The sequence below is a fragment of the Aspergillus aculeatinus genome (genome assembly GCF_003184765.1).
Source record: "Aspergillus aculeatinus CBS 121060 unplaced genomic scaffold BO66scaffold_22, whole genome shotgun sequence".
Classification (NCBI taxonomy): domain Eukaryota; kingdom Fungi; phylum Ascomycota; class Eurotiomycetes; order Eurotiales; family Aspergillaceae; genus Aspergillus; species Aspergillus aculeatinus.
This window is the reverse complement of record NW_020291491.1, coordinates 365,505-390,414: the sequence shown is the minus strand read 5'-3', so window position 1 is coordinate 390,414 and position 24,910 is coordinate 365,505. Positions and strand designations below refer to the sequence as shown.

Below are 24,910 nucleotides of genomic sequence, written 5' to 3'. Positions count from 1 at the left end.
ATAATTAGCTCCCGGGCTTCAGCGCATCCCGTCGCATGCTCAACTTAGCTCTCATCATCCTCCATCAAGAAAACAAATTCCTTCAATATTCCATGGCCCACGAATAGTTACCACAACATGGGTATTCGGGGCTTATGGAATGTACATGTCGATGGTAAGCCTGAGGATGGGACGATGGCTGTATGCAAAATCAACACCTGTATAGGGAAGTGGTACCGCCTGTTTCACGAACCAACGGGGCGTATAACTTCTCCAGACGCACCTGCTACTCTGCAAACCGTCAGAAAGGTAGTCTCGACGACCGCCATTGAGGACTGGGAATCAATACCTTTCCCCATCACCTCTCCACACCAACTTAGATTATGTATACAACATCGATAAGGACCTAGGACTCTTAACGGTAACTCAGTGGACGGCCATCAACGGTGCACTGTCCCGGTTGATCCGACAGGCAAAGCTTGCTGCAATCGAAGATCCCTCACTCAGCACGCTAGATGATATTCTTGTTGATAACGAAGATATCAATAAGCAGCATCGCACACAGTATACTGAAACGGGACTAACAATATCACCAACGCTCAAGATAAACATCGCAAAGCCCACGTCTTTGACTGAGCTCCAACTTCGTTTATTTACAGACTTCGGTTTTCTGTGGCGGTTCTATTTTGATGACCTACCGTCCTGGTAACATGACTCGCGTCTTCGGAAGACCCTTGCCATTGGCCTTCTGCGTATCGCTGCATGGGATCTCGAAATACTATCCGACACAGACACCGAAGGGATCCCCAAAAACATTATAGGAGAGATCCCAATCGGATCCTACTCTATCCCAAAGTGGTCGGCTCCGTCTGAAAACATTTTCTGGCTTCATGGGTTTCTAGTCACTGTATACAGTGCGTCAGACACGCTTGAGAACGCTGTCCAAGAAACTCAGAGATATCTGGATAAGGAACAGTGTAAAAAGCCTGTTATCCATGTTATTCTAATCTCTTTAGGTCACGTTACTTTCGTCGAAATAACTGGTACAGGTGTACAGTACTCGCCGACCATACCTCTCGTCATCAACTCTTCGGCCATACAACCCTCACCTGGATTTCGAGCTCTAACTTCTGTTCTATCTTCGAACCCTTGGAAAATACCCCACAGGGAAAAATGGGGAATCAACATACCCACTGAGATTCTTGATAGAATACTCAAGGCCTTGGCACCCAAGGACGTAATCTCGTTTGCCCGAGCATCTACCGCGGTGGATAGATGGTATTATTCATCTCTTCCTCAATTGGACAGAGTCCTTGTGCGGAGTTTTGATTTCTCGATACCATGCTGTGGAGAACGACACAAACCCAACGGAGACGGTGTCTCCTGCTCAACCTGTTATACGTGGTACCACAGGAAGTGCGCTAGTCTCAGCTCTGAATCACAAGGTGATGGGTATTTATGTACAGAGTGCCAACAAAACGGAGCAAGCAATATTCTGGAGGCCGGGGGTATCTACAGAGCACGCCGGAAGATAGGATCGAAGCCCAGCTGCAAGGTGACTGTCGACGGTGAGGTAAAAGTGCTCAACTTGCGCACGGCGAAGCTAGCGGCCCGTCGGCCTGAACGGTTCTCTTTTAGAGGCCTATCAATTCCTCCCAACGACCTCAATTACACCATCCGGTTCAATCGCGTTTTCTCCGGTCTAGCATACGGCCTTGACGAGGTATGAGATACATGATAACCTAGCGATTGCAATCCTGTATTTGGTTTAGAGGGATCAGGTCTGTAGAAGCCGAGAGGATTCCATCTCTGCTTTGTAGCTCTCCGTCCCAGCTCTTCCGTCAGAATCAACTCTGGACCCTCCTGCCCCAGGCCAGGCATTTCTCGCCTCGACAACCACAATCGCACCCCCAACCGCTTTCGTAAGTCACAAAACGGCAGCAACTGCCCAGCATGCCCGTGGGGACCACGAGCACCAAAGCAAAGTACTGTACATGTGGGGATGCACCCAGGTCTTATAGGATCGAAGCCCAGAGACGGGGACTATGAATCCCTGCCTGTGTCGTACATCGTATCGTATACTCCCACAAGCACCTCAACCAGATCTAGAACCCACCATGCCACAAAGTAAGAATTAATAACTCCCCACCGAATCGAGTGTATCGACGAAGTCACCATGGATACATCCGCGGGGATCTGAACGATGCTGCTACGAGTATACAACACACGGACGGATTCCGCCCCACAACTCACACCCATTCGTCCGAGTGAAGCTGGCGCTACTGAGTAGAAGCAGCTGTGGAGGAGTCTACCGTCCAGAACGATTGGGGAGAGCTGATGTGAGCGCTGTGGAGAGGGCTGTGGGGATGAGTGGCGCTGTGGAGAGAGAGAGAGAGAGAGATGTGGACGGGTGGAAATACAGGGGGGGGGAAGGACTCCCTACCTACCTGTGAGTGACACGAGGCAGAGCGGGAGGTGTGGGATTGTGGTGGCGTCCTGGGCGTCTGGCTCCACAGCGCTGCGCTGTACACTGAGGGCTATCTCGGCCGGAGAGGGGGATGGAGATGGAGCGGAGCTTGCTCCTGTTCGATTCCCTTGGGCTTCGGAGGAGATACTGAAGAGATCGTGCTTTAGCTGGAGACGCTGTGGCCAATCCATGAATAACAAATTCAGGAGTTGATGAGAATAAGTCAAAGCCACAGGGAAAAACAGCAAGATAGTATCCCATATCGCAGAGCGTTGCTCCAGAGACAGGGGCTACCGGATCCGAGGATCGTGTAAGCTTTGCCATGCCTCTTGGGGAGAAAGCTGGGCAGGGGGGTGCCGGATTACGCATTTTCTGAGGTTCGGCCGAGGATGTTCGGTCGTTACACCGACTTTGCTAAGGTCGTAAACTCAATTTAATCACCTTCGGACGTAGACTTTTAGGGAGATAGATGTCTATATCGCTGAATGCAACTGTGGAGGATAGTGCTTGTCTAGCTGTGCTTGATGCTTAGGCTCCAAGTACTGTCCAAACGTATAGTACATGATTTCTAATCTTGGGGAGATGTGGGATGGATGCAGGGAAAGAGTCTCTTGGCTCGCTTCTGTGGAGAACCCGCACAAACCCCACAGTCTACTGTATTGGCTCGGACTCATGGAAGGCAATCAATAAGGGCAATTAGCGGGTGTTTGAGGCTGTCTACCAAGTAGTCATGAGTGGGTTAATGTTTAGCTGCCTTGGTTGGTTTCGTACTGCCACGTGGAGGACCATGGGGCTGGCGGCACTACAAAGCTGGGGTAGACTATGCAGAGTACATGGCTCTGGTAGCAGGTGATTGATGTGGGTATCCCTATTGGATAATTTACATTGTCAAGATGCTTCCCACCTTGGATACTCGAGTAAAGATAAGCTGAAATGTGATTGAACCATAGAAACCGTAAATATCATAAACTATCTTCCTAAGCAGCCTGACGCCACTTTTTGCCATAGATCTGCACCGCAATTATAGGCAAGAAACTGACCAGGAACATCAGGGCACTTCCAACTCCTGAGCTGGCGGCGATCCCAACATTGTCAAACATGTCGGGGAACCTGCTTGATGTTAGCACATAATTCACTGGTGGAAGAGCATCGACAGTAAGCTTACCAGAATGGACCGATGAAGCCCCACATCTGACGGACAAAGGTGATGAAGACACCGACGCTGCCCGAATCCTCAGGGTAGCAGTCGACGGCGTAGGTGACCATGACAGTCGTCACCAGCTGATTGCCAAAGGCAGCAATGGCGGTGCCGACCAGAGGGGAAACAACCCAGTGGTCTGCCTTGGCTTCTTGAATAGTCACCAAGAAGACAATCACGCCGACAATTGTCAGAATGACACCGGGATAGCCGAGCCAGAGACGATACTCGGGCTCAGGCCGGTGTTGAGTCTTGCGTGCCCGGCGGCTCATCCAGATATCAGACATGGTGCCACCAATCTGTTCACCCAGAACGGTGCCGATAATAACGCCGATGAATTGGAGGCCGAGTTGTTCGGCGTTGAGTCCGAACTTGACTTGCACGAGTTGGGGAACTTCCACCGTGATCATGACACTGCCGAACAAGAAAACCATGGCGTACGCGCATGCGGGAATCATCACACTGGGTCGTTTGGCCATGGACAGAGGATGAAGGAACTCGCGGAACGTCAGGGGAGTCGGGTCGATCCGCCGGAAAGAAAGGTACTGCGCTTTGAAGTCGGAGATACCCTCTGCACTGCCGCCGAGGTATCGGGTTTCAGGGCCGAAGAAGAGGTACAAGACGAATTGGACGCCGTTGACAATAGCCAGAACCCAGAACATCCACCGCCAACCGACTCTGTATGTAATGAATCCGTAAATCAATGGTCCTGGAAGGCACTATTAGAAATGAAATCTCAATCGGTCGCGGAGAGAAGACTTACCAACTGGAACACCGAGCGTCACCATCAAGGTCCAGACACCAAGGTATCGGCCGCGTTCCTTCTTGAAGAATGTCTCGGTAACGACGGCACTTCCGATCGCCGCTGCAGGAGAGATAAAGAAGGCCGTAAGGGCTCTGCATGCAGCCAAAGATGCGTAGTCAGGACTTTTCGCACAGCCGATATTGCATACCAGACTGCAAATGAGTGATAGAAGGAAGATTGGTCGGCGTCCGTAGCGGTTGGACAAGGGCTTCCAGAATAAAGGTGCACCTCCCAGAATGGCAATCTGTAATGAGGTAAGGTAACTCGCTCTTTGCATTGATACTCCAAAGTCTTCTGCAATACTGGAGTAGGCGGGGATGATGGACGCTGTGAAGGTAGCCATGCAGGCATGGAAGGCAACGAGGATCAGGTTGGACAGTTTCTATTGGAAGCAGCATGCTTAGTATGCTAAATCGTCGGGGAAGATGCAAGCAGTTTACCTTCCACAGGGGCCAGTTGTATGGATCCGCGGCCGACGGACTGGGGATCGGATCCAGATCTAGAGTTCCATGGCGCTGGATAAGATAGTCTTTGTGTGATTGTGACAGGGAAGCGGCAGCAATCTCGGCATAGGAAGAGGGACCCTCTTCAACTTTCTCAAAGTATTCGCTGCTATCTTTCTCGATTTTCGTTTCTTCGTGGGTCTTAGGCGAGGAAGAAGGACGGACGTCCTCCGTCATTTCGATGGAGGGCATAACTCCTCTTGTTGAGCGAAAGTTATCGATTGATTGAGGTTGTGATGCTGGTAAGGCTATTCCTGACAGGGACCACGACTGTTGGGCGACTTGTCAAGAGATTTCTCGAGGGAAGAGAGTGGAAGGGGTGTAAAGGACTGGACCCCAGATAAGGGCCGTCCAGGTTTATAAGCGAAACGGCCATTGCTCACGGTCCTTCTCCGCATATTCCGCAGCTAGAGCCAAGTTGAACAAGCGCTAATTGCTCTGACGGGCAATGCATCTAGATTGTAGAGTTGAGCGAGGTCCGGGGTTTGCGTACGTATGTCTGGGGGTGGGCCATCAGCGAGTGAGAGGAGGCGATAGCTGGACACGAGGTGTGGAGAGGAGCGTGGGGATGGGTGAGATCCCCACAAACAGCATTCTCAACCCCTCGCTTGCCCAATCAATGCGATGTGGAAGGTGGCGATGGCTGAAGCGAACAGAAAAGACGGAATTAAGTGTGCTGGAGGAGTGACTCGGATCTTGCCCTTTTAGTCAATCTGCCCCGGACGACCGGGAGGTTTGACCCACTTCGGTCTTCCCTTCCTCACAACCCCGGATCTGTGGGGAAGGCCTCAACTGCCCTTGCCTCCTTACCAACTGCACTGGTCGCTTCGAAAATAGTCCAGGCAATGAGACAGCAGAAAGAACTTCACACCAACTTGAAGAGTGAGATGTCAATTTCCATGGCCTCCAGCGTTTGTAAACGATGCGGCCGTTGCAGCTCTTTGCATTCTATCTCCGAAGTGCTAAGCGTCGCATTCTCCGGTCCCCACAAAGCTTGACGGAAACGTGATTCGCAGCAGCGGAATTTTCCCAACAGGAGTCAGGGCGTGTGAGTGCAAAGGAATGTGGCGCTTAGCTTCTTGAGGCACCGGTCAAGACAAGCCCAGCTGACGTCTGCAACGAGATAGTCGGTGGCAATGTGAGTCCAATTCCTGTGGCCTCCCCCCACACAGCACCTAGTCGACCAGCTCTTAGCTCAGCTGCATCTAGTGCAAGCAGGGTCTGTCTGTGTTAATTGCTGGTTGAATCTGATTATAACTGATAAGCAAACAACAATGCAAGACTAATCAATGCCGGTCTAGTGCACTCCACGAGCGGTCGGACCCCCCTCTTGACCCCGGGTTCATCTGCTTGCACCACACCTGTCAGTATGATAGCAGATTGCTTCATGTGAACAACTCTCAGTGAGATGTATTAGGGAATCGTGCAGCCTGTGGGTCACTTTTCCGACCGCCCGTACCGCGCGATTGATAAGGACCAGGTTGGGTAATATGCTGGAGCAATCTGATCGAGAGCTGGAACACAGTACGGTAGCGTAGCTCCAACCCGTGATAAGCTGACAGATCCCGCTCATACGCTATTGTCCAGCAAATTCTGTGAGGACTATTCACCACCCGACCGCCTTCTTGCACCAACACACGGCAGACATGGGGGCGCACTATTGCCCGCAGGAGTCTACTAATGAGTATCTTACGGAGTCAAAGTGTATACTGCGCAATTCACAACATATTCGTTGAGTTTGTTTTGAATGAATGTGGTATACTGACACTTCCTGTTGGCAACTATATGTACGAACGAGTGGTGGTAGAAACATTCGCAACAAGAAATCGCCCTGTTTGGCCAAGGAGAAACAGAACCCCTTCATGCGCTCCAGAAACAGCTATAGTTCATCTCTTCACTCCAGCAACAATCTCACAACAATCTGGTCAACCGAGTCTGTACTAGACACGACGGTTGTCAATCGTTTGCGGTCGCCGCTCAAGCTGTGGTTGTCACTGCCGTGCCCGAGGCGGTAATGGTGGAGCTCGACTGAACGAGGGAGACGGCCTGGGGGATCAGGGTCGGGCCAGGAACAACATAGGTGGAGAGCGACTGGTAGATATTGACAAGAATCCCAGCGTCTGTGGGTTTGTACAGCTCCGTGCCCAGGACTCCGGAAGGCTGGACCGTGCCGGTTCCAGTAACCTGAAGGTTGAAACATTGCATGTAATTCTGGGCTCCATTCTCACTTCCAGCTCCATGCAGAGCAATCAGCTCGTGACGCAGTACATAGTATCCTGGCGCGATACTTGCCGGAATCTCCACCAGCCAGGAGTTGTTGTTGGCGATGAGCTCATCGTCTCCCCAAATACCAGGAGGGTTGCTCTCATCCACCAAGCCAACACCATCGATCTTGAAGAACTCGAGGGTAGTCTTATCGACTGTCTCGCAGCTGGAGCCACAGTTGGCTAGGTAGCTGATGACGGGGCCATGGTGGCTGTCAGGCCAGGTCGTCCATTGGAGGCTGATCTTCTCTCCAGCAGCAACGACTGCGTGGCCTCTGGCATTCGTGGCGCTCAGATGACAAATCACATCATCTGTGTCGTATGCATCAGGGGAGATGAAGCCGTTAGCTGTGTTGGGTGTTTGCCATGCAACCACCACCGGAGGGTTGGAGTTGTAAGGGTCCGAATTGATGTCCCATCCACGGTAGGACACCCCGTTGATCACGATGTTTGACACGTGACCATGAGCAGCTACGCTGGTAGCAGCTGAAAGAAAAGAGATGAGTTTGACAAGCATGTTGATGCTATTCAAAGTAGATCGTCGGATCAATGCTGACACGAGCTTGTCATAGATGAGTCTGTCGATTCAACTGTCTTCACCGGGACGAGTACGACCTTTATATCTTCATCTCCCTGGGGAACCTCCACTACACTCTTTCCTCTCTTCCAGAATCCGATTCACGGAGCTTTCCCCGTAAAGGGTCCACGGCGTGCGACCTATAGAGCCAAGAGCTACGTGTATCCCGCTGACTGAGAACCAAGGACGGGATCGTGTGCTCGAGCATACGGGCGAGGAGAGATACTTCAGCAAGAAAGACTTCAAAGGTCTGTCTTGCGACTCCAGAGCCAAGGCCTTGGAATACCATCTCCGCTCGTGAATGGTAGGGTTGTGTGGCCAGCCAAGAGAAAAGCCGGGGTAACTGACGCAAGAATGTGCAGCATTTTCACGTTGACGAGCTCGGTGCAGGTCTGAAGACGCGGCTGGGTCCTTGTCGGCTGCTCTTCAAGACTGAGGTGCTCATCAGAACTAAGCTTGATTCCCCACGGGGGGGTGGTCGCTCGGTCGTATGGCGCTTCGGCCAAGACAGATCTCCGGTCCGCTTCGAGAATGGAAAGCTCCGCCGTATACATTTGTGCCATTATGGTTATACTAAAAGGAATGATCTAGTCTTACCATGACGAGCATCTCTTCTCTGTGGTTTGAAGTCCGCAAAAGGTACGAAGGACTGCACGAAAAAGAGCAAGCGTTGGCCCTCCGCACCAGCACTTATCAACCACTCAAGACAAACAAATCGGCGAGAAGAAGTACTGTATGCACTGAGATGTACATATAAATGTACCTGCAGATCACTTTCCCCGCGCATGGCTAAATTACCGGACGGGCTTCGAATTAACCATGGACGACGGATAAGCGGGATTGCCTCCGACGGCGGACAGGGCCCAAGGGCTTGGCTGCACCGAGAGGGAGAGTCATCTGCACATTTGCCGTGAAGAGATGGCATGTCGGTTGGGTGCGTTGATTTTCAATAGGTTCTGCATCTGAATTTGTAAGACTTGTCCGGTGCATGCTTTTTTCGAGTGGGGCATCAATGAGGGTCCGTCGACGTTCATCTGCCTGGCTGAGTGCGGACCGAGCCGAGTACTGTACGCACTTCCCAGTAGCCACGGTAAGCAATATAAAACCAAAGAAAGGATATAACATACAACAGCAGAAGTAACAGCGGTCACCAAGCGCCCTTTTCCAGACAATCGGTCAGCATGTTGCTGAGTCACCAACCCGTTCTTCCGTCTTCCCCGATCCTAGATCATCTACATATAAGCTAAAATGATGCTTATTTTAGTGTGAATAGGTTCCTTGTCAACATGGACCTCTGACCCCCTTCATGATACCAGTACCATTAGGGCTATGAGGACTTCCAATGTTGTTAGCGCTAATTATGCTTACGAGAACTGTTTTCTTTCAAGCTTTTCTTGTACGATTTGCAGCCTTCAGCTGGGAGACTTATGTTCCTACTGAGATTTTTGGTTACTTTTCTTTCTACTGTGCCCTCATCTTATTGACTCCTGGTCGACCGCCCAAAAGTGAATCTCCGTTTTAGCTGTTGATTCGCAGCACCCACTCCCCGCGGGGTCGGTTCAACGGGCACATACAATTTCTCATCATTCTCGAAATACTCATCTATATCGAGCACGCGGGTGGTACTCGTGATCAGCAATTTGTACAGCGCTCCTCCCGCCCCGAGCAGCTTGACGAGCTTCTTAACCAAGCGCTTCGTCTCCCAGCCGAATTCGCGCGTCTCGTAGTAATTGATCCCGTCGAGGATCAGAAAGACCGGCTGCCGGCGCGGGAGGGCTTTGATCAGTTTGCGCAAGATCGAGACGAGAAAGTCCGGCGTCAGGTTCGAGACCGCGCCCCGGAACGCCTGGGCGTCGTCGACGCCGAGACATTCGAGTTCGCCGAACGTCCACTGCCGCAGGAGCTGATGCAGAAGCACGGCCGTCGCGATGGAGCCCGCGGACCCGACGTCGCGGTGGTCGGACGGCGGGTGCAACCCGCAGAAGTGGTGCAAGACGACGATGGGCCCGAGGCTCCGCAGGCTCTCGATCAGCAGCGCGCAGAAGAAGGAAAGGGGGCTGATCCGTTGCAGGGCGCAGTTTCCGTGGACGACCAGCGCGCGCGAGTGCCGGGATTTGAACCACCTGTGGACTTTGGGGTCGGAGATCGTCCAGCTCGTCCGTTGCTGGTCCGGTCCTGCCATGGAGAAGCCGGCTTGGAGCACTCGCTGCAGGGGTCCGTGGGTCGTTGCATCGCTATCGTCCGTAGACGGCAGGACCGAGGGGAATGCCGCTTCCAGGGCTTGGATGATTTCTCCGGGAGTTATGTGTGCTCGGGGCTTGGTAGACTCCGCCTTGTGCTGTGAGATTTGCACCAGGATTTCCTGGAACCCTGTGCGTTGTGGTGAGTTGATCCCATCTCTGGAGAGTTGTCACTTCGCGAGGGAATCAGAACATACATTTGGTGTTCATCGACTGCCGGGTGAGGAACTCTATAAGCACGGCTTTGATCTCAGCAACAGTCCCCTGCGTTCCTCGCACCCGGTCCGCAATCTCAATAAATCGATTCCGATCGCAGAATTGAATTGTGCGCTCGACAGTCTCCGACGCCTTTTTCACATCGTCGAGCTCGGCTTGAAGGGGTCGGTATGTGCGTTGAAGGAAGAGTGGTTTCAGAAACTCGACTGCGATGGTTAGCATACAGTCAAGAGGGGCGCGCGCGGCGACAGGGGCGTACGTACATGAACGGTCCTTGGTCCAGAAATCGATGATAGCTTCCATGGCGGTCAGGATCTTGAGGTAAAGTTGACAGGTAGCGGTTTGAAGGATTGGCTCTGAGCTGTACAACTCGGCATACTGGCTTGCATGCTCCACCTTTTCGGGCAATAGCTCAACCAGGGCGAAAATCTCCTCCCGCGATCGGTTCGCCGCCGAACAAGCCTGTCGAAATGAATGATTAGATTCTGGGTGGTCTCATGGTATTGCCATCACAATTCTTGCTTGCCCATACTCACACCTAACATGAACTTGATCCCCCCGCAGACAACGGAGGTATAGTCCGTGTCTGGGATCAGATCCAGGAAGGGACCCACTGCCTCCGCCCTGCTTGCCCCCTTTCGGAACAACTTTCGGAACTTGCTCGAGGTTTTGTAGTGATCCTCTGCTTCTCGAAGTGAGGCGAAGACGTCCTCCCAGCTGTGCATCTGAGTGATGTTGGCCCGCACTTTCGCCGCGACCGATTCCTTACCCCGCTTCCGTTGCATACTCATGTTGCTTTTCTCTTTGTCGTGCTCCGCATCCCAGGCCTCGAGGATTTTGACAAACTTGACCTTGGCTTCCTCAGCCTGCTGGCGACTCTTTCTGTGAGAACAAAAGTCAATTCTACCAAAAACGTCACGCCCGAAGGTGGAAGGACAAGAACAAACTCAGCCTCGTCTTTGTCTTGGGACTCCGGTTGCGCTCGATTTGTATCCGCATGATTCGTGGTTCGAGCTGCTGCATGAGAGAGAAGACTTGACCATATCCGCTCAGCAAAGATCTCTGGGGGTTCGGGGAGATGATCGCCAGGAGGCCAGTCATGCGTGGTCATCGTGCTTCTCGATCGTGAGACAGAGAGATGATGCTTCCGAAGTCGGTCGTATTGTTGTCCTTCAGGAAGATCAAGGAGAGAATTGAGAACAAATCATGACTGCAACCCTAGAATGCAGTAGTTCCTGAGTTCGTTCTGAGTTCGTTCTGAGTTCGTTCTGTGAAAGCCGCAGGATGATCAGGAGGTTTCTCCACCAGGATGATGTGTCGACCAGGGGTGTGCAGGAGCTGAAAGCCCACAAGATAATCTGATTGGGTCGAGGCGCAGTGTGGCCTTTTCTAGCGTCGGTGATAGTGATGAGTCTACAATAAGCGAAGCAAACATGGCAACCTCAGCCCCTCCTCTCACTCGAGGGGTACTTTTGGTCGGCGAGGCGAGCAATGATTCTTTTCTCCCAGATTCAGCCTCTTCCCTCCCCCCCCCCTAACACCCCCAAAGGCTCTCAGACTCAGCTATTGGCAAATCCCTTCAACCCAATTCACCACGGCACCATGGCGACTTCTACACAATTATCCACGCCTCCTGTCGCTCAGCACAGTGACCTGGAGTTACAGAACTTAGTTCTCGAAACGGGAGATGGCGAGCAGTCCGCCGTTGGTGTTGTTTCTGATCAGCAACCAGCTCAACCAGCTCAACCAGAGGATGGCGCACCAGTTGACGCCAACAGCGAAGGTCTACATGGAGCGATAAAGCCTGACCTTTCCGCGGAGACTTTTTCTGAAGAAGTCCTTGAGGCGATAAAGAAGTTACATCAGGCCTGGGATGATTACACGAATGATAAATGGAGCGGCGGTTCCTATTCGCATCAAGATCTGACCGGTGCGGCAAAGATTCTGCGTTATTTTGAGAGAAAGTTGTCACTAAAGTCAAGAATTGCACAAAGTGAAATGCTGTCGTTCATGATTCAATCATATTTCCGGCTGGTGGATGACCGGTAAGCGTTCTCCTCCATCCTCCAACGTTGTGGACGAATCTCACCCACCGGATCTGGCCTACAGTTTATTCGCCCTCGAAAGGGATACTGCAACCCAACAAGCCAGTCCAGATGCAGGCGAAGAAAAGATGTGTGAAAAGACCGACAAGGGTAATGAAGCCGAAAAAGTCTCCTCCGAGGCCACGATCCCAAGCAAGAACCCGGTCCTGTGGCGGGACTTTAAACGAAAGGAGGAACAGGAGAAGATTAGCAATGTTCATGCCATCGACGTCCTCATTGGCGAGGCGGTCATTCCACATAATATCTGGCCGAATTTCCATGCAAGAAACATCCTTTGCCTGCAAGACATACGCCGGTCCTGGTTCTTGCGAGATATAATGCGCTTTCAGGACGAAAACGAAACCCCGAAGGATGCTCCGATTACAGCAAACGCGTCGCAACTGGCCGCGGGGGATTATTCGCCAATGCCGGATCGGATCCGCATCAACGGAACGTCCCTACAGAAACTACTGGAGAAGGTTCTGGATTTAGAGCTCTATAAGGAGGGCTCACCGATTGTCTTGCTCAAACCATATAAGATTCTTGCGCAGCATGAAAAGACAATCCGTGGTGTCCACGCGCAGTTGCGAAGGAAATTTGGGCCGACCCCCACCGGAGAACCGTCCCCGACCTCGACTTCGAGCCAGAATCCCGGCAGCTCTCATCAGTTCCACCAAGGCGGGAGCTCTCGCGACGAGGAAGAAGAGAGGATGTTGGAATAATACGGCTCGGAGCAAGCCTACAAAGAGTTGTGTTGTTTGATCGACTTTATGGACCACGAACTGGCTCCCCTCAAGGCACTGGAGATGGGCTCCGTGAAGAGAATCTACTACTCAGACCTTTGGCATATCTTCAAACCTGGACAAGTAGTGATAACCAGACAAGAGCCTCTTCATGCCTATCGGGTGCTTTATGTCACTGCCGGTCGCCCATACTTATCCCCCCCTGCGTTGGAAAACGATGATTCCGGGGATGGGTATAAAGTCCCAGCCAAAGAGAGTGACCTTCTTATTCACTGTTACCAGATTCAGTTCGATGGGCAAAGGTTTGGCCCGGTCACTCACACCTTCAACATCCAACCATATTCTGGGCGGCTCAGAGTGAAGAACCTGCCCATTTATCCTCTAAAATTCGTCGAAGATCCCAAGGTCCTCAAGGAAACTCTGGTATCCAGTGGTCGGAAATTCTTACGGGTTTCAAAAGGCACGCATCTGCAATACAGGGGACCGAATCTGCACGAGGGAGAGGAAATCGACAGCGAAGTCATTGTGGATTTCCAGACTGCCATCTGGGACGACCGCGATAAAGACCCAGGTTGGAATTATAGAGTAGAGTTCGGTGTCAATCCACCCAAGGGATCCAACCGAGCCGAAGTTACTTTGGTGTCCGCTGGAGGGTGTCTCCGAGTGGATTGTTGCGAAAATGACCGTGTATACGACGATCTCGACATCGACCATCGCAGGATGGAGGATTTCATAGCCAAGAACAGATTGCTGACCACGGATACTCGCTATCTCGATGACAACCCGGAGAACGTGCCAGAGGAGGATCTTATCCTTTTCCCCAACCGAGTCTTCGCATTTGTGCTCAAAGATCGAAAATGGGGTAAGCACATGGACATGCACACTTGATATATACAAAGCCTCTGCTGCATTTGCCCTGGAGCTAACGCTGGAATAGCGGTGATTGATCTCAACCACGTGGACCTCGATGCTGGCGCCGATCAACCGAGGGATCGTGGATGGAACTCGTTGGTGTTGCCCCCTGGTCACAAACAGATGGTCCATTCGCTTGTCCAAGCGCATTTCCGTCATCGTCGTGAGGAAGCACTGGATCGGAACTCACAAGCGGATCTTATCCGAGGGAAGGGTACGCTGCAAGAACTCTGTAGCGTGCTTGAAACGAGCTAATCTTCCGAGTGGCAGGCAAGGGACTTATCATTCTCCTCCATGGTGCACCAGGAGTGGGGAAAACGTCAACTGCTGGTAAGGATTGATTGAGAGAACCACCCAGTAAGAAGACACTGACCGGCCTATAGAATGTGTAGCTGAGCTTTGTAACCTGCCACTGTACCCCATCACCTGTGGTGACCTGGGAATCACAGCCACCGACGTGGAATCTCGCCTGAAGTATATATTCACTCAAGCGCAGAAGTGGAAATGTGTTCTCCTATTAGACGAGGTGAGTTGCCTAACACAAAGGGAGAAAATGCTCTGGGGCATCGGAACTAATACCCGACAACAGGCCGATGTCTTCCTGAGCCAGAGAGAGAACAATGTGAAGCACAACAGCCTGGTTTCAGTCTTCCTACGTGTCCTCGAGTATTACCAGGGTATCCTCTTCCTCACCACGAATCGCGTTGGCAAGATCGACGAAGCCTTCCGGTCCCGCGTCCACATCAGCCTCTACTATCCCCCGCTCGACAAGCGCTCCACGCAGAAGATCTTCGCCGAGAACATGAGCCTGGCCGAGAAGCGCGGCAAGAGCGTGATCCGGGTCAACCGGGACGAGATCCGCGACTTCGCCCGGGAGCACTACCGGAACAACGACCCGCAGCGCCGCTGGAACGGCCGCCAGATCCGCAATGCCTTCCACATCGCCATCGCCATCGCTGAGGACCGGGCCGCCGAGAAGGATGCCAAGGCCGCCGCGGAGGGCAAGGAGCGGAGGCATACCCCGGTCCTCAAGGCCGAATACTTGAGGCTGGTCGAAGCGGCCTCCACGCGGTTCGATGACTACCTGCACACCGTCCACGGTATGGGCCAGCAGGACCTTGCGAAGCAGGGCTCAACCCGCAGGGATGACTGGGAGGAAGACCGCGACCGACGAGACAATCGGAAGTATCAATCCAGTCGTGCTGCCGACCCCCGGCGGCGAAAGGTAAACGAATATTCTGAGACTTCGATGACGGAATCCAGCGAGGCAGAGACCCACAAGCATACTTCCTCCGAGCAGGATAGCGATGATGGTTCAGAGAGAGGGAGAAAAGAGGAAGAGGAGCCTTCCAGCTCAGATGAAGAACCCTCATTGCGAGAGTCGCGGAAGCGCTCAGATCGAAAGAAGGGTTCGCAGACCAAAGAACGTAAGCATGGGCCAGGGGAGACCCGAAAGGATAGTACGCGATCTTCGAGAAAGAATAAAGACAGTCGCTAGATGGCTGCTTCGGTGGTCGATTTAGAAGGAATGGATGTGAAGACCTGTACAGACGCTAGTCTTACACCTTATATTTGCATATTTACTTCAGCACTGATTATATCGGGTATCTTAGAGATAGGACACTCGAGCTGAAATGCTCTTTTTGGAATAGACATGCTGGACAGGGTAGTTAGAAGTTATAAGCCACCCTCCCTGAGCTTTCAGAAATCCAAACGAGAGGCAAAAACATACAACAGAAGGCAGTCGCTGGTAGTCTCCCACCAACTATTCACCTCCCGGCATGTAGCTTCAGTACAGTCAAGGCAGGTGGATACTGTGTAGATGAGTGTGGGCTAGATAGAGTAACCTGATAACCCAATCTCTGTTCTGATCTCGATTAGGGCTAACCACCAGCCCACCATAGAGCATCATATCTCATGCATCTTCAGAACAGTTATCCTTTACTATCAACCAGAGTGTTGTTGACGCATAGATAACTGTAGAAATGATTGTAATATGTGAGTGGTGCACAGCGCCAACGGTATCCTCAATACTAACTTCCTGCTTTCTTCTTCTCCCCCACTCCAACCCCACTAACTAGTGATCATCCAATCACTTACCCCCATCACCAGTGCCGCCAGCACCATTACTTGTACCATCGTCCGCTTCGCAGATATTCAAAAAGCCGAGACCGAACTACGCTGATGAGTAAGTAGCTTTTGCTGAAATGGGGGGTTGTTCTTTGGAAACCACTTACCGATACGCACTGCACTGCACGTACCACTCCCTACTGGAAAGCGTTGATTCCTTCGATTCTTCTGCTCGCTGGTGCAGCATCCGGAGCCTCTTATGGGCAGTACAGCCACCAAGAATCGTAACTTGGGATCCCAAGATCCTAGTCAGGACCACGAGCGGACAGCATTTTGCAGCCTGGCCAGATGAACAGCCGGGCTAGAACGAATCCCAAACGACACACGGTTAGAATTTGGGGGGTAGGCTAATATTCGTGGTCTGCGTGAAATATTGAGACACCCTTTCTACTGGAATTTCGGACGGATGTATAAAGGGGAATAAATGCTGATGTTTGGCCTCGCGGTCTGCTTGACTAAAGTACAGGGTGCATCACCCCGGCTCGTAGGTTGGCTTGGTATTTTCGTACTACTTAACACCTCCCATCCGACTATTCCAAAAGACGAGACGCTATTCACTGTACTAAACGCTGCTGCACTCCGAAATGCCCACCTGCATGTGAAAGACCTGGAACGCTAAAGGAAACCAAGGCCCTCCATCATGTAATCAACTGTACTATACCGCATCAATGCATCCCAGTCACTCACTGCACTTAACCTTATCCCCTCCCCCTTGCCCTCGCCCTTCCCCTTCCCTCCACAACCGCAACCACTCCTCCACAATCCCACAATAATCCTCAGGCCCATAACTCTCGAACCACTCGCGCAGCACCCCGTCCTTCCTTCTGACCCGCAAGCCCAGATCCTTCAAGAGCAGATCCACATACGGCAGGCCCTCGTAGAAGGCGATCGGGAACCGGTGCCCGAAGCTCCCGGGGTACCGCCACTGCGAGAACTGCGAGTGCAGCAGCGTGTCCCGCCAGATCTGGTCGGGGGTGCCTCGGCCTACTGGTAAGGATGTGGTGGGGTTGTCTGAGCGGTTGTCATCGTCACCACCACCCCCACTACTGCTGAAATACGCCGTGAGCCAGAGGGCTTGCGTCTGCGCGCACACGGCGTTGAGGGTTGTTGCTACGAAGCCGGCGAAGCCGATGCTGCGGTCATTGATGAAGGCCGGGGGCACCATGAAGCGGTAGAGGCGCCAGGGGGCGTCGTCGCGGTGGGGCACCTTTGTGTCTGCTGCCGCGGCGGCGGCGGCAGCAGCAGCAGCAGCAGCGACAGCGGCTTTATCCATGATACCGTTGTTCAGGAACTGGAATTGGAGGAGGATCTCGCGATCGATGCGCTCAGCCTGCGGGTTGCGCGCGCCCTGGGTGCGGGGGAAGCCCATCTGCTCGTGGACTTCGGCGGGCAGGAACTTGATGGTCGGCCAGTGCTGCCAGCCCCCGGAGACGATTAGGGCGTCGACGTCGAGGGAGGGCCCGTCATGCAAGTGAACGAGGCCCGGGGCAGCGAGATGGTCGATGTCGGCCGTGTGGATCTGGATCATGCCGCTGTCGATGTACTGGAAGAAGTCGGGCGGGTAGTTGCGGGCGCTGAAGCCGCCGGCCGGGGTGAACGGCTTGATGGCCTGGGGTTGCAGCTTGCGGGTCTCGGCGCTGCGGACGAGGGCCGGGTCCTGCAGGCACGTGCTGCTGAACCAGGTCCAGAGGTGTCGCGAGATCCACTGGCCCAGCGTCGTGCCCTGCAGGAAGCGCGGCATCCAGCCGCCGCCGTTGCCGTCCGGGTCGCCCCAGGGGCAGGGGCTCAGCCAGGTCATGCACCGCGTGGTCACGATCTTCTCCATCCAGAGGCGGAAGGGCGTGGCCTGTGCCGGTAAAAGGCGCGCGGGCCCGTGGCCGGACTTGCGCAGGATCCAGTGCACCCGGGTGCCTAGGGAGGCGAACTGGTAGGCGGCGTCCCAGGCGGATTTGGAGCCTCCCACCACTGCAACAGCTTTCGCGGTATGGTATAGCTCGTGGTGACTGGCGAGGTCTCTGCAGTGGAGTAGTGGACGCTCGAAGGATGAGGCGCCAGGGTATTGGGGCATAACAGGCTCGGAGGCCAGGCCTGTTGCGACGATCAGACGACGTGTGTTGATCGTGATGGGTTGCTTGTCTTGAATGGCTGAGATGAACCACGACCCGTCGGAACATTTCTCCACGGTTTCAACACGGCACGAGAGACGGATACGGCGGTGGAGATCGTACTGGGTTGCGAAGGCCTCGAAGTACTTGTACACCACCTCACCTGGTACATGTTGGTGCCACTTCACACCGAAGCGTGCCTCAGACATGGGAAAGTCGCTGTACGCATAGCTTCCCGCGATACTGTTCGTCTTGACGCCGCGGCACAGCCTATCCCGGCCCCACACTCCTCCCACAGAACGACTCGCTTCAAGAATCTCCACGCTAGCAGTGGGATTGACATCTAGATACGTCTTCGCGGCCATGAGGCCATACAGACCTGATGCATATCACGACAGCTGATTAGTGGAGCACATCCTCCTCGGTGACAATGTGCGACTTACCAGCGCCAATGACCACCATATCGTTCATTTCTGCCATGATTACCGTAGATACGAGATGTATCAGGATTCGATAAGCTTGCTTCTGGGATCACTGGGCTTATCGTACAACCTCGTCGCTTCTTATCCCTCCCAGCAAAAGTGCTTCGTTGCTCCTAGCCTCATTTCATCATACCTGATTCAAGCCGATACTTCATGAAAATCAAGTCTCATGCTGGGTAAATCAGGTTATACAAAGTTATTGCCTGCGCGGATCAGGTTCTTGACGTTCCATAGTTCTCAGCCGACGAATAAGGTCGAACTTTCAACAGATCATGGTGCATTTAGCTCTGGATGATGCTTCGGAATCCAGCGGATGAAGTCACAATGGCGACACCAGTGAATTGTCGTGTATATGTTCACGAAACCTGATACTTGCTATCATGAGGTGAGTAGACAGACCAGAAGAGTAGAGCTTTGAAAGGACTCATTCTTGTCACGAGGAGAAGAGGCATAGTCGAAATCGCAGGAGGCGACCCGAGCCAAGTCTCCAAGCCCATTGCTAGTACAATTGATTGACTTTGAGCCTGACTGTGGAGCATTTCCCGATGCAGGAATCGCTCATTGTGAACTGAATCATGATACCCGATTCATGGGGGCCAAACCTCGCGACATCGAGTCCGTGCGTGCCCAGCTCACGGGGAATGGTACCCTCAACCAAGAAAGCAGACCCCGAGCCTAGGCCACAGCCAAAGCGCGAGATCTACAGATATCTTCAGGATTGGCAGATTCGCATCACGGATTAAGACTCCGCCAACGAGCTCGGTGGCCGTTAAAAGAGAGTTTCTTCACGACTTGAGCCGCCTATGAACACTCACGATTAGCGACCACTCGACAGCCGAAACAGTTTCCTCACAGTAGCACCATGCACTATGACAACACGTTCGTCAGAACCTTGAACCTCTTCCCTTCGATGATAAACTTTATCACACACCATGAACGGTTCGAGATGTGAACATGGCGCCAGTTGACTCGGCGTGGGACTAATGTTGTCAACGTTGGCAGAGGCAACTAACTCCGCTTGGCAAGACTTTCATCTTTTTGAAGGAAATGCTTCTTACGCTGCAGATAGCTTTTCTTCCAGAAAAAATGTTGATCGAGCTGCACGTGCGATGTCAAGGGTTTTCTGGGCCAAGATTTCTGCCCAATGCAGTTTCCGCTCCCTCCCCGCGGTAGCGGCTAAAGTCGCCATCTGCAGGCCGGCATGCAGAGCGACCAAAGCGTCTGGAAGTTGGAAAGAAACCTATCTGGCTGGGCTCTGAGCCCGGTTGTCGATCAGCTAGCGGCCTTGTTCGCGATACGTTGAATCGCGGTGAATATGGCTATAAAGGGACCAGGCGCATAGAGTAGGCACTGTTGATGGAGTAGACCTGCCGCAAGATATTCGCTGAGTTTGCATCTGATTTCCAAATCCGATCGTCGCAATGTCCCATATGACAGGCCTAATTGTTTTGTTCCCCGCTATCATAAGTCTCTACTTGGTTGTAGCTCTAGCGGGACGCTGGCGCAACAGGCCCCCTCTTCCACCCGGACCTAGGAGCGTGATTCCCTGGATTGGAAATCTCGATGCTCTACCAAAAGGTGGTCAGAAGGAGTACCTTCACTGGCTGCGCCATCGTGATCTATACGGTGAGTATACAGCCTAACCAAGATACCCGTGAAAGGTTTATGCCGTGCGGAGTTGACATGCCAGCAAAGGCCCAATTAGCTCCGTCACAGTCATGGGTCGAACGTTTGTGATATTGAACGATGTTAGTTTGGCCTTTGAGATGCTCGAAAGGCGAGGGGCCATCTATTCTTCCAGGCCACGGCAGGTGTTCTGTGGTGACATGTATTTCCCCTTCTCCGTGGCATATGCACGGCAACGACAAGTGAGCAAATGACCAAACTCTATCAGGATTGGATGGAGCCAATCCGTCGCTCTGTCACCTTACTCGGAACGGCTGCGCATTCATCGGAAGAATACGATGCGTGTGCTTGGTTCGCCAACTGCAGCGGCTCGATTTGAACCATTGCAGGAGAAAGAGGCCGCTCATTTTCTCGCCCGGGTACTGGAAAATCCCGATGAGTTGGTAGAACATATCCGAAGGTTCGTCATCATGCATGAGCATCTTGCATACAGAAATGAGCTGACAAGAATTTTTGTCCAAGCGAAGCAGGATCATTCATTCTCAACCTGGTTTACGGATACAAGACGAACAAACAAGGTTCGGATCCTCTAGTTGAGTTAGCGCATAAGGTAATGGAGGAGTTCGCACAGGCTTCTCTTCCCGGGGAGTACTTGGTGGATTTGGTGCCATGTTGTATGTACTCCTTCTTCTTTCGTAAAGAGAACTAATCAGGAGCAGTGCGAGCTCTCCCAGACTGGATACCGGGAATGAATTTCAAGAGAGTTGCAAAGCGCTTGCGACAGAACCTGACGAGAATGACTGAGCTTCCTCATGCATTTGTGCGGCATAAGATGGAAATGCAACAAGACTCGGATTGCTTTCTATCGCGATTGTTACGCGCAGCGAATGACGAGTCTAGCCACAAATGGACGGCCTTGTCGCTATACAGCGCAGGAGCTGACACTGCATGTCGTCCCACTTCACAACTCTGAGTAGAAGTATTGCTGATACGCTGTAGACTGTATCAGCTCTTTCAACCTTTATTCTCGCAATGACTCTGTATCCTGATGTTCAAGGAAAGGCGCAAGCTGAGATCGACGAGGTGATCGGCAAAAACAGGCTTCCAACTTTCAATGATCGTTCGGATCTACCCTACATCAATGCGCTCGTGAAAGAAGTTCTTCGATGGCATCCGGTGACTCCAATGGCATTACCGCATACCAATGTGGAGAGCGATAGCTTTCATGGGTACTTTATCCCGAAAGAGTCAATCATTCTGCCCAACGTCTGGTGAGCCTCCTTCCGGACATTTCAGGCTCATACGCTCACCTGTTGGAAGGGCGTTTATGCATGATCCGCACACTTACAATGACCCGATGACATTCAAGCCGGAGCGTTTTCTGTCATTGGAGGGTAAGAGCCCGGAGCTTGATCCGCGGAAAATGGCATTCGGCTTCGGGCGGCGACTTTGCCCCGGACGTATACTGGCAGAATCGTCGATCTTCATCATCGTTGTGCAGTTTCTGGCTGTATTCGAGGTCAAAACAAGGCAAACTAGCCAGGATGAGAAACACAAGCAAATGACCCCGGAGTTCCAGCCAGGGGTTATCAGTCACCCAGCGCCATTTGACTTTCGGGTTCGAGCGCGGAGTCCACACTGTGAAGCGTTGATCCGTAGTTCCCAGGAAGCCCACCCATGGTTGGAAAGCGATGCACATACACTGGCGCATCTTGGTTTCTGGTAGAGTTTTGTGGCCATGCAGGCTGATATCACAGGATCAAAATCCTCGTATTGCGATGTGATGTAATCGGTTGACATTATGGGTAGACGCCCTAGATTCAAGGATGATCATGTATGTGTGGGTAAATGCCAGGGGAGTGAGAGGTCTTTGTGAATCTTGCGTGTTTGTTTGCCCCAGCCTTGATTTCAGACATGCAACTGTGGTTTCGCGCTTGGCAGAGCCGTTACCTTGTTTGCGTTGTCATGCAAGCCGAGATTGGGGGCGGGGACCCGGCATCGTATAGGTACTAAGCCTTCAAGCCTGTTAAAAGACGGCCTTGGCCACGAGTTGTGCTGGAAAGTTCATGTCCCCAGAAAAGGTCATCCATCATGTCTGATTTCTTAAATGAATCCACTTCTGTGGCTCCACTGCCTGCAGACGATATTGTGTCATGTGTGCGGATTGGCAAAGTCAAACAACTGGGACCAGGGTCTGTGACTTCAGCCATCGAGAAGTCAGCATGTGCGGGCAGGGTGTATGTCACCGATCAGGGTATAACTGGCGATGAACAGGCGTACGAACACCATGGTGGGGTCGACAAAGCCTTGCATCAATACTGCTCTCGTCACTACGAGGCCTGGAAGCGAGAGGTTCCCGAGCGAGCACACTTGTTCAACGTAGGCGGATACGGAGAGAATATTTCAGCACACTCCTTCGATGAGACCAACACCTGCATCGGCGATATTCTTGAGATTGGTTCGGAAGGCGTTCTAGTCCAAGTCAGTGAGCCCCGACAGCCATGTTTCAAGCTAAATCGTCGCTTTGAGTTCGCGCAAGCTTCAATCCGAACGCAAATGACCAGACGGACCGGGTGGTATCTGCGCGTCTTGAAACCGGGTTTCATACAGGCTGGTGATCGTATTCGATTGGTACGTCGAATCAACCCCAGATGGTCGATTAGCGAAGTGGGGAAAATCCTCTGGGAGGATCGAAAGAATCTCGAGTCATTGAAGGAACTCAGTGACCTGCCTGGGCTTGGCAGAGAGATTGCACAGGTATTTCGCCGGCGCCTTGCCACTCAAGAGGATGAGGATATGCTGTTTCGTCTAAACGGCGAGGCGTCAATGTGGGAGGAGCCAAGGAGTTGTGGAATAGCCAGGACAGTGAACTTGGTCATTCTTTCCAAAGTGTTCCTATTCGTTGGGATTGTGTTTGGGGTATGGATTGTACTGAGGCGGGTTGTGGTCTCTCTAGAGGTCAAGGATTATCGGGACCGTGTGAATAGTGGACTGTGAGAATAAAAAAGAAGATGAGCTGATAGGAAATAGGTATTGTGAGTTGCGAATTTCCCGTTCCTCATCCCGGAACCGATGCTTACCAATCTCCGTAAACCAAGAATTGCAAAATAAGCAACTCGTTCTCCGGGACGTTTTACTAAAGGCAAAGTAAAGCAAACTTCGGTGCGGACATGCAAAATAGGGCACCATCGCATCCGGGCCGGCCGGGGACCATAGCCGATGAAATAGCAGCGGCGGTTTGATGTTCAAAAAAGCATGGGATCGGAGCATGTTCGTATTAAGGCATAGTAGGCACAGCCACACTTACTGCAGGGGTGGAAAACAGCGCAGTGCATACAACTACAGCGTAATATACAACAAATTGTCGTCAGGAGAACACCTCCATCCCTCACTCACACGGCCTGGCAATTTCCTGGACATAAAAGAGCTCTCCAAAGCGAGTCAAATCAGATACCCATGCTCAGACGCCAATATTGCAGACTCGAAACACAGTTCTAATCTTGCAAACATGGTTTACCCCCTTTTGACCCACCAAGCCGTGCCCATCACAAGCACCCCTGTAATCACCGCCCATCGCATCAAACCCCTCCTGATGTAATGCGCCGCCGCCCGCTCCATCGCCTTGGAATCATTGATCTTGGGAAACGGCATATCCTTGGGGACCTCCTTACCCAAGCCCCGACAGAGCGGCTCCCACCCGTCCCGAACATCAAACACCACCAACCGATCCGCCGGGACCACCTCCCTCAACCACTCCAGATGGCGCTGGTAGACCCACGCTTTATCCTGCGCCTGGCCATCGTAGACTCGCGCCCACTGCGCTCTCACCAACGAGATGAAGGTCATGAAATGTCGCATCCCGGGCAGGGGCAGTAGGACCGCCCATAAGAACCACGGGGCCACAACCGAGGTGAGCGTGTCGATGCTCTGACTCCAGGCCTGCGGATCGCGCACCGTGACGACCACCTTGGCGTTCGGGTAGAGCGTAAGCAGCTCGGGTACCAAGTGCGAAGCGGGCGCGTCCGTGATGGCGGCGTAGCCGGTGGTGAGGGAGTGGAGGAGTGACAGCGTGTGGTCGGCGTCATTGCGCAGCCATGTGCGAAGAAGGTGGTTCCAGCGCGGGAGCTCCGTGGGCGGGCCAAGGGTGATCTGCGTGCCGCCGTGGTAGACGGGGCCCTCCAGGAGGATGGAGAGGGCGGCGCTGAGCGAGGCAGTGCCTGTGCGGGAGAGACCGGCGCCGATGACTTGGATGGTGGTGTCGGGCTTGGGGGTGGAGGGAGTTTGGCCCATTTTCTGCTGGAATAGTAAATAGTTGTTTGCAGTGGACAAGGATGGATTGGGTGGGAAGGGAGGAAGTGGAGGGGTAGGGATGGTTTAAATAAACCGTGCCCCTGGATTTGGCTATGCTACCATGATATGTCAATTTCTGAATCATAGCCGCATCATCCCTGCAATGTAAATGTTTGGCAGGGGCCGGGGGGAAGATCCGTCGGTTTCGGTCCAGTAAGCTGGTCTCTGGCGTTTGACACTCTACATGAAACTTTAGACATAATTTCATATGCGACAGGCTCCAGCGAAG

At 52.7% G+C, this 24,910-nt stretch overlaps 9 protein-coding genes across 9 annotated transcripts; 4 read left to right on the top strand and 5 right to left on the bottom strand.

Annotated features, from left to right (window-relative positions):
- Positions 1-117: 117 nt before the first annotated feature.
- On the top strand, positions 118-1,708 carry BO66DRAFT_420290 (PHD finger domain-containing protein; the record flags this gene model as incomplete). The annotated part of the gene is made up of 3 exons (XM_025649865.1): positions 118-364; positions 474-644; positions 771-1,708. The coding sequence occupies 3 exons, from the start codon at positions 118-120 to the stop codon at positions 1,706-1,708; spliced, it is 1,356 nt and encodes a 451-aa protein (XP_025504405.1).
- A 1,715-nt stretch (positions 1,709-3,423) lies between these two features.
- On the bottom strand, positions 3,424-5,471 carry BO66DRAFT_373707 (putative MFS transporter; the record flags this gene model as incomplete). Its single annotated transcript, XM_025645554.1, has 4 exons — positions 4,890-5,471; positions 4,408-4,831; positions 3,612-4,353; positions 3,424-3,556 (listed from the first exon to the last, which is right to left on the bottom strand). The coding sequence occupies exons 1-4, from the start codon at positions 5,142-5,144 to the stop codon at positions 3,424-3,426; spliced, it is 1,554 nt and encodes a 517-aa protein (XP_025504404.1). The 5' UTR covers positions 5,145-5,471.
- A 1,458-nt stretch (positions 5,472-6,929) lies between these two features.
- Positions 6,930-7,733, bottom strand: BO66DRAFT_401260 (putative endo-1,4-beta-glucanase; the record flags this gene model as incomplete). Its single annotated transcript, XM_025648754.1, has 1 exon — positions 6,930-7,733. One exon carries the CDS (start codon positions 7,731-7,733, stop codon positions 6,930-6,932), a length of 804 nt encoding a protein of 267 aa, XP_025504403.1.
- Positions 7,734-9,191: 1,458 nt separating this feature from the next.
- BO66DRAFT_428622 (uncharacterized protein) lies at positions 9,192-11,360 on the bottom strand (the record flags this gene model as incomplete). The annotated part of the gene is made up of 5 exons (XM_025650417.1): positions 9,192-10,163; positions 10,231-10,455; positions 10,513-10,711; positions 10,786-11,131; positions 11,197-11,360. 5 exons carry the CDS (start codon positions 11,358-11,360, stop codon positions 9,271-9,273), a joined length of 1,827 nt encoding a protein of 608 aa, XP_025504402.1. The 3' UTR covers positions 9,192-9,270.
- Positions 11,361-11,851: 491 nt separating this feature from the next.
- Positions 11,852-13,055, top strand: BO66DRAFT_438201 (uncharacterized protein; the record flags this gene model as incomplete). The annotated part of the gene is made up of 2 exons (XM_025651045.1): positions 11,852-12,294; positions 12,359-13,055. The coding sequence occupies 2 exons, from the start codon at positions 11,852-11,854 to the stop codon at positions 13,053-13,055; spliced, it is 1,140 nt and encodes a 379-aa protein (XP_025504401.1).
- On the top strand, positions 12,860-15,542 carry BO66DRAFT_82851 (ATP-binding protein). Its single transcript, XM_025653638.1, has 5 exons — positions 12,860-13,938; positions 14,014-14,202; positions 14,259-14,318; positions 14,372-14,514; positions 14,578-15,542. Exons 1-5 carry the CDS (start codon positions 13,104-13,106, stop codon positions 15,484-15,486), a joined length of 2,136 nt encoding a protein of 711 aa, XP_025504400.1. The 5' UTR covers positions 12,860-13,103; the 3' UTR covers positions 15,487-15,542.
- Positions 15,543-16,756: 1,214 nt separating this feature from the next.
- Positions 16,757-19,070, bottom strand: BO66DRAFT_450970 (FAD/NAD(P)-binding domain-containing protein; the record flags this gene model as incomplete). Its single annotated transcript, XM_025651846.1, has 3 exons — positions 18,667-19,070; positions 16,806-18,602; positions 16,757-16,773 (listed from the first exon to the last, which is right to left on the bottom strand). Exons 1-3 carry the CDS (start codon positions 18,701-18,703, stop codon positions 16,757-16,759), a joined length of 1,851 nt encoding a protein of 616 aa, XP_025504399.1. The 5' UTR covers positions 18,704-19,070.
- A 1,056-nt stretch (positions 19,071-20,126) lies between these two features.
- On the top strand, positions 20,127-22,116 carry BO66DRAFT_450964 (cytochrome P450; the record flags this gene model as incomplete). The annotated part of the gene is made up of 7 exons (XM_025651845.1): positions 20,127-20,331; positions 20,401-20,533; positions 20,600-20,791; positions 20,854-21,005; positions 21,051-21,277; positions 21,331-21,602; positions 21,652-22,116. 7 exons carry the CDS (start codon positions 20,127-20,129, stop codon positions 22,055-22,057), a joined length of 1,587 nt encoding a protein of 528 aa, XP_025504398.1. The 3' UTR covers positions 22,058-22,116.
- Positions 22,117-23,283: 1,167 nt separating this feature from the next.
- On the bottom strand, positions 23,284-24,621 carry BO66DRAFT_401256 (sulfotransferase family protein; the record flags this gene model as incomplete). The annotated part of the gene is made up of 4 exons (XM_025648753.1): positions 23,284-23,322; positions 23,412-23,467; positions 23,639-23,670; positions 23,864-24,621. The coding sequence occupies 4 exons, from the start codon at positions 24,619-24,621 to the stop codon at positions 23,284-23,286; spliced, it is 885 nt and encodes a 294-aa protein (XP_025504397.1).
- Between the last annotated feature and the right edge of the window lie 289 nt (positions 24,622-24,910).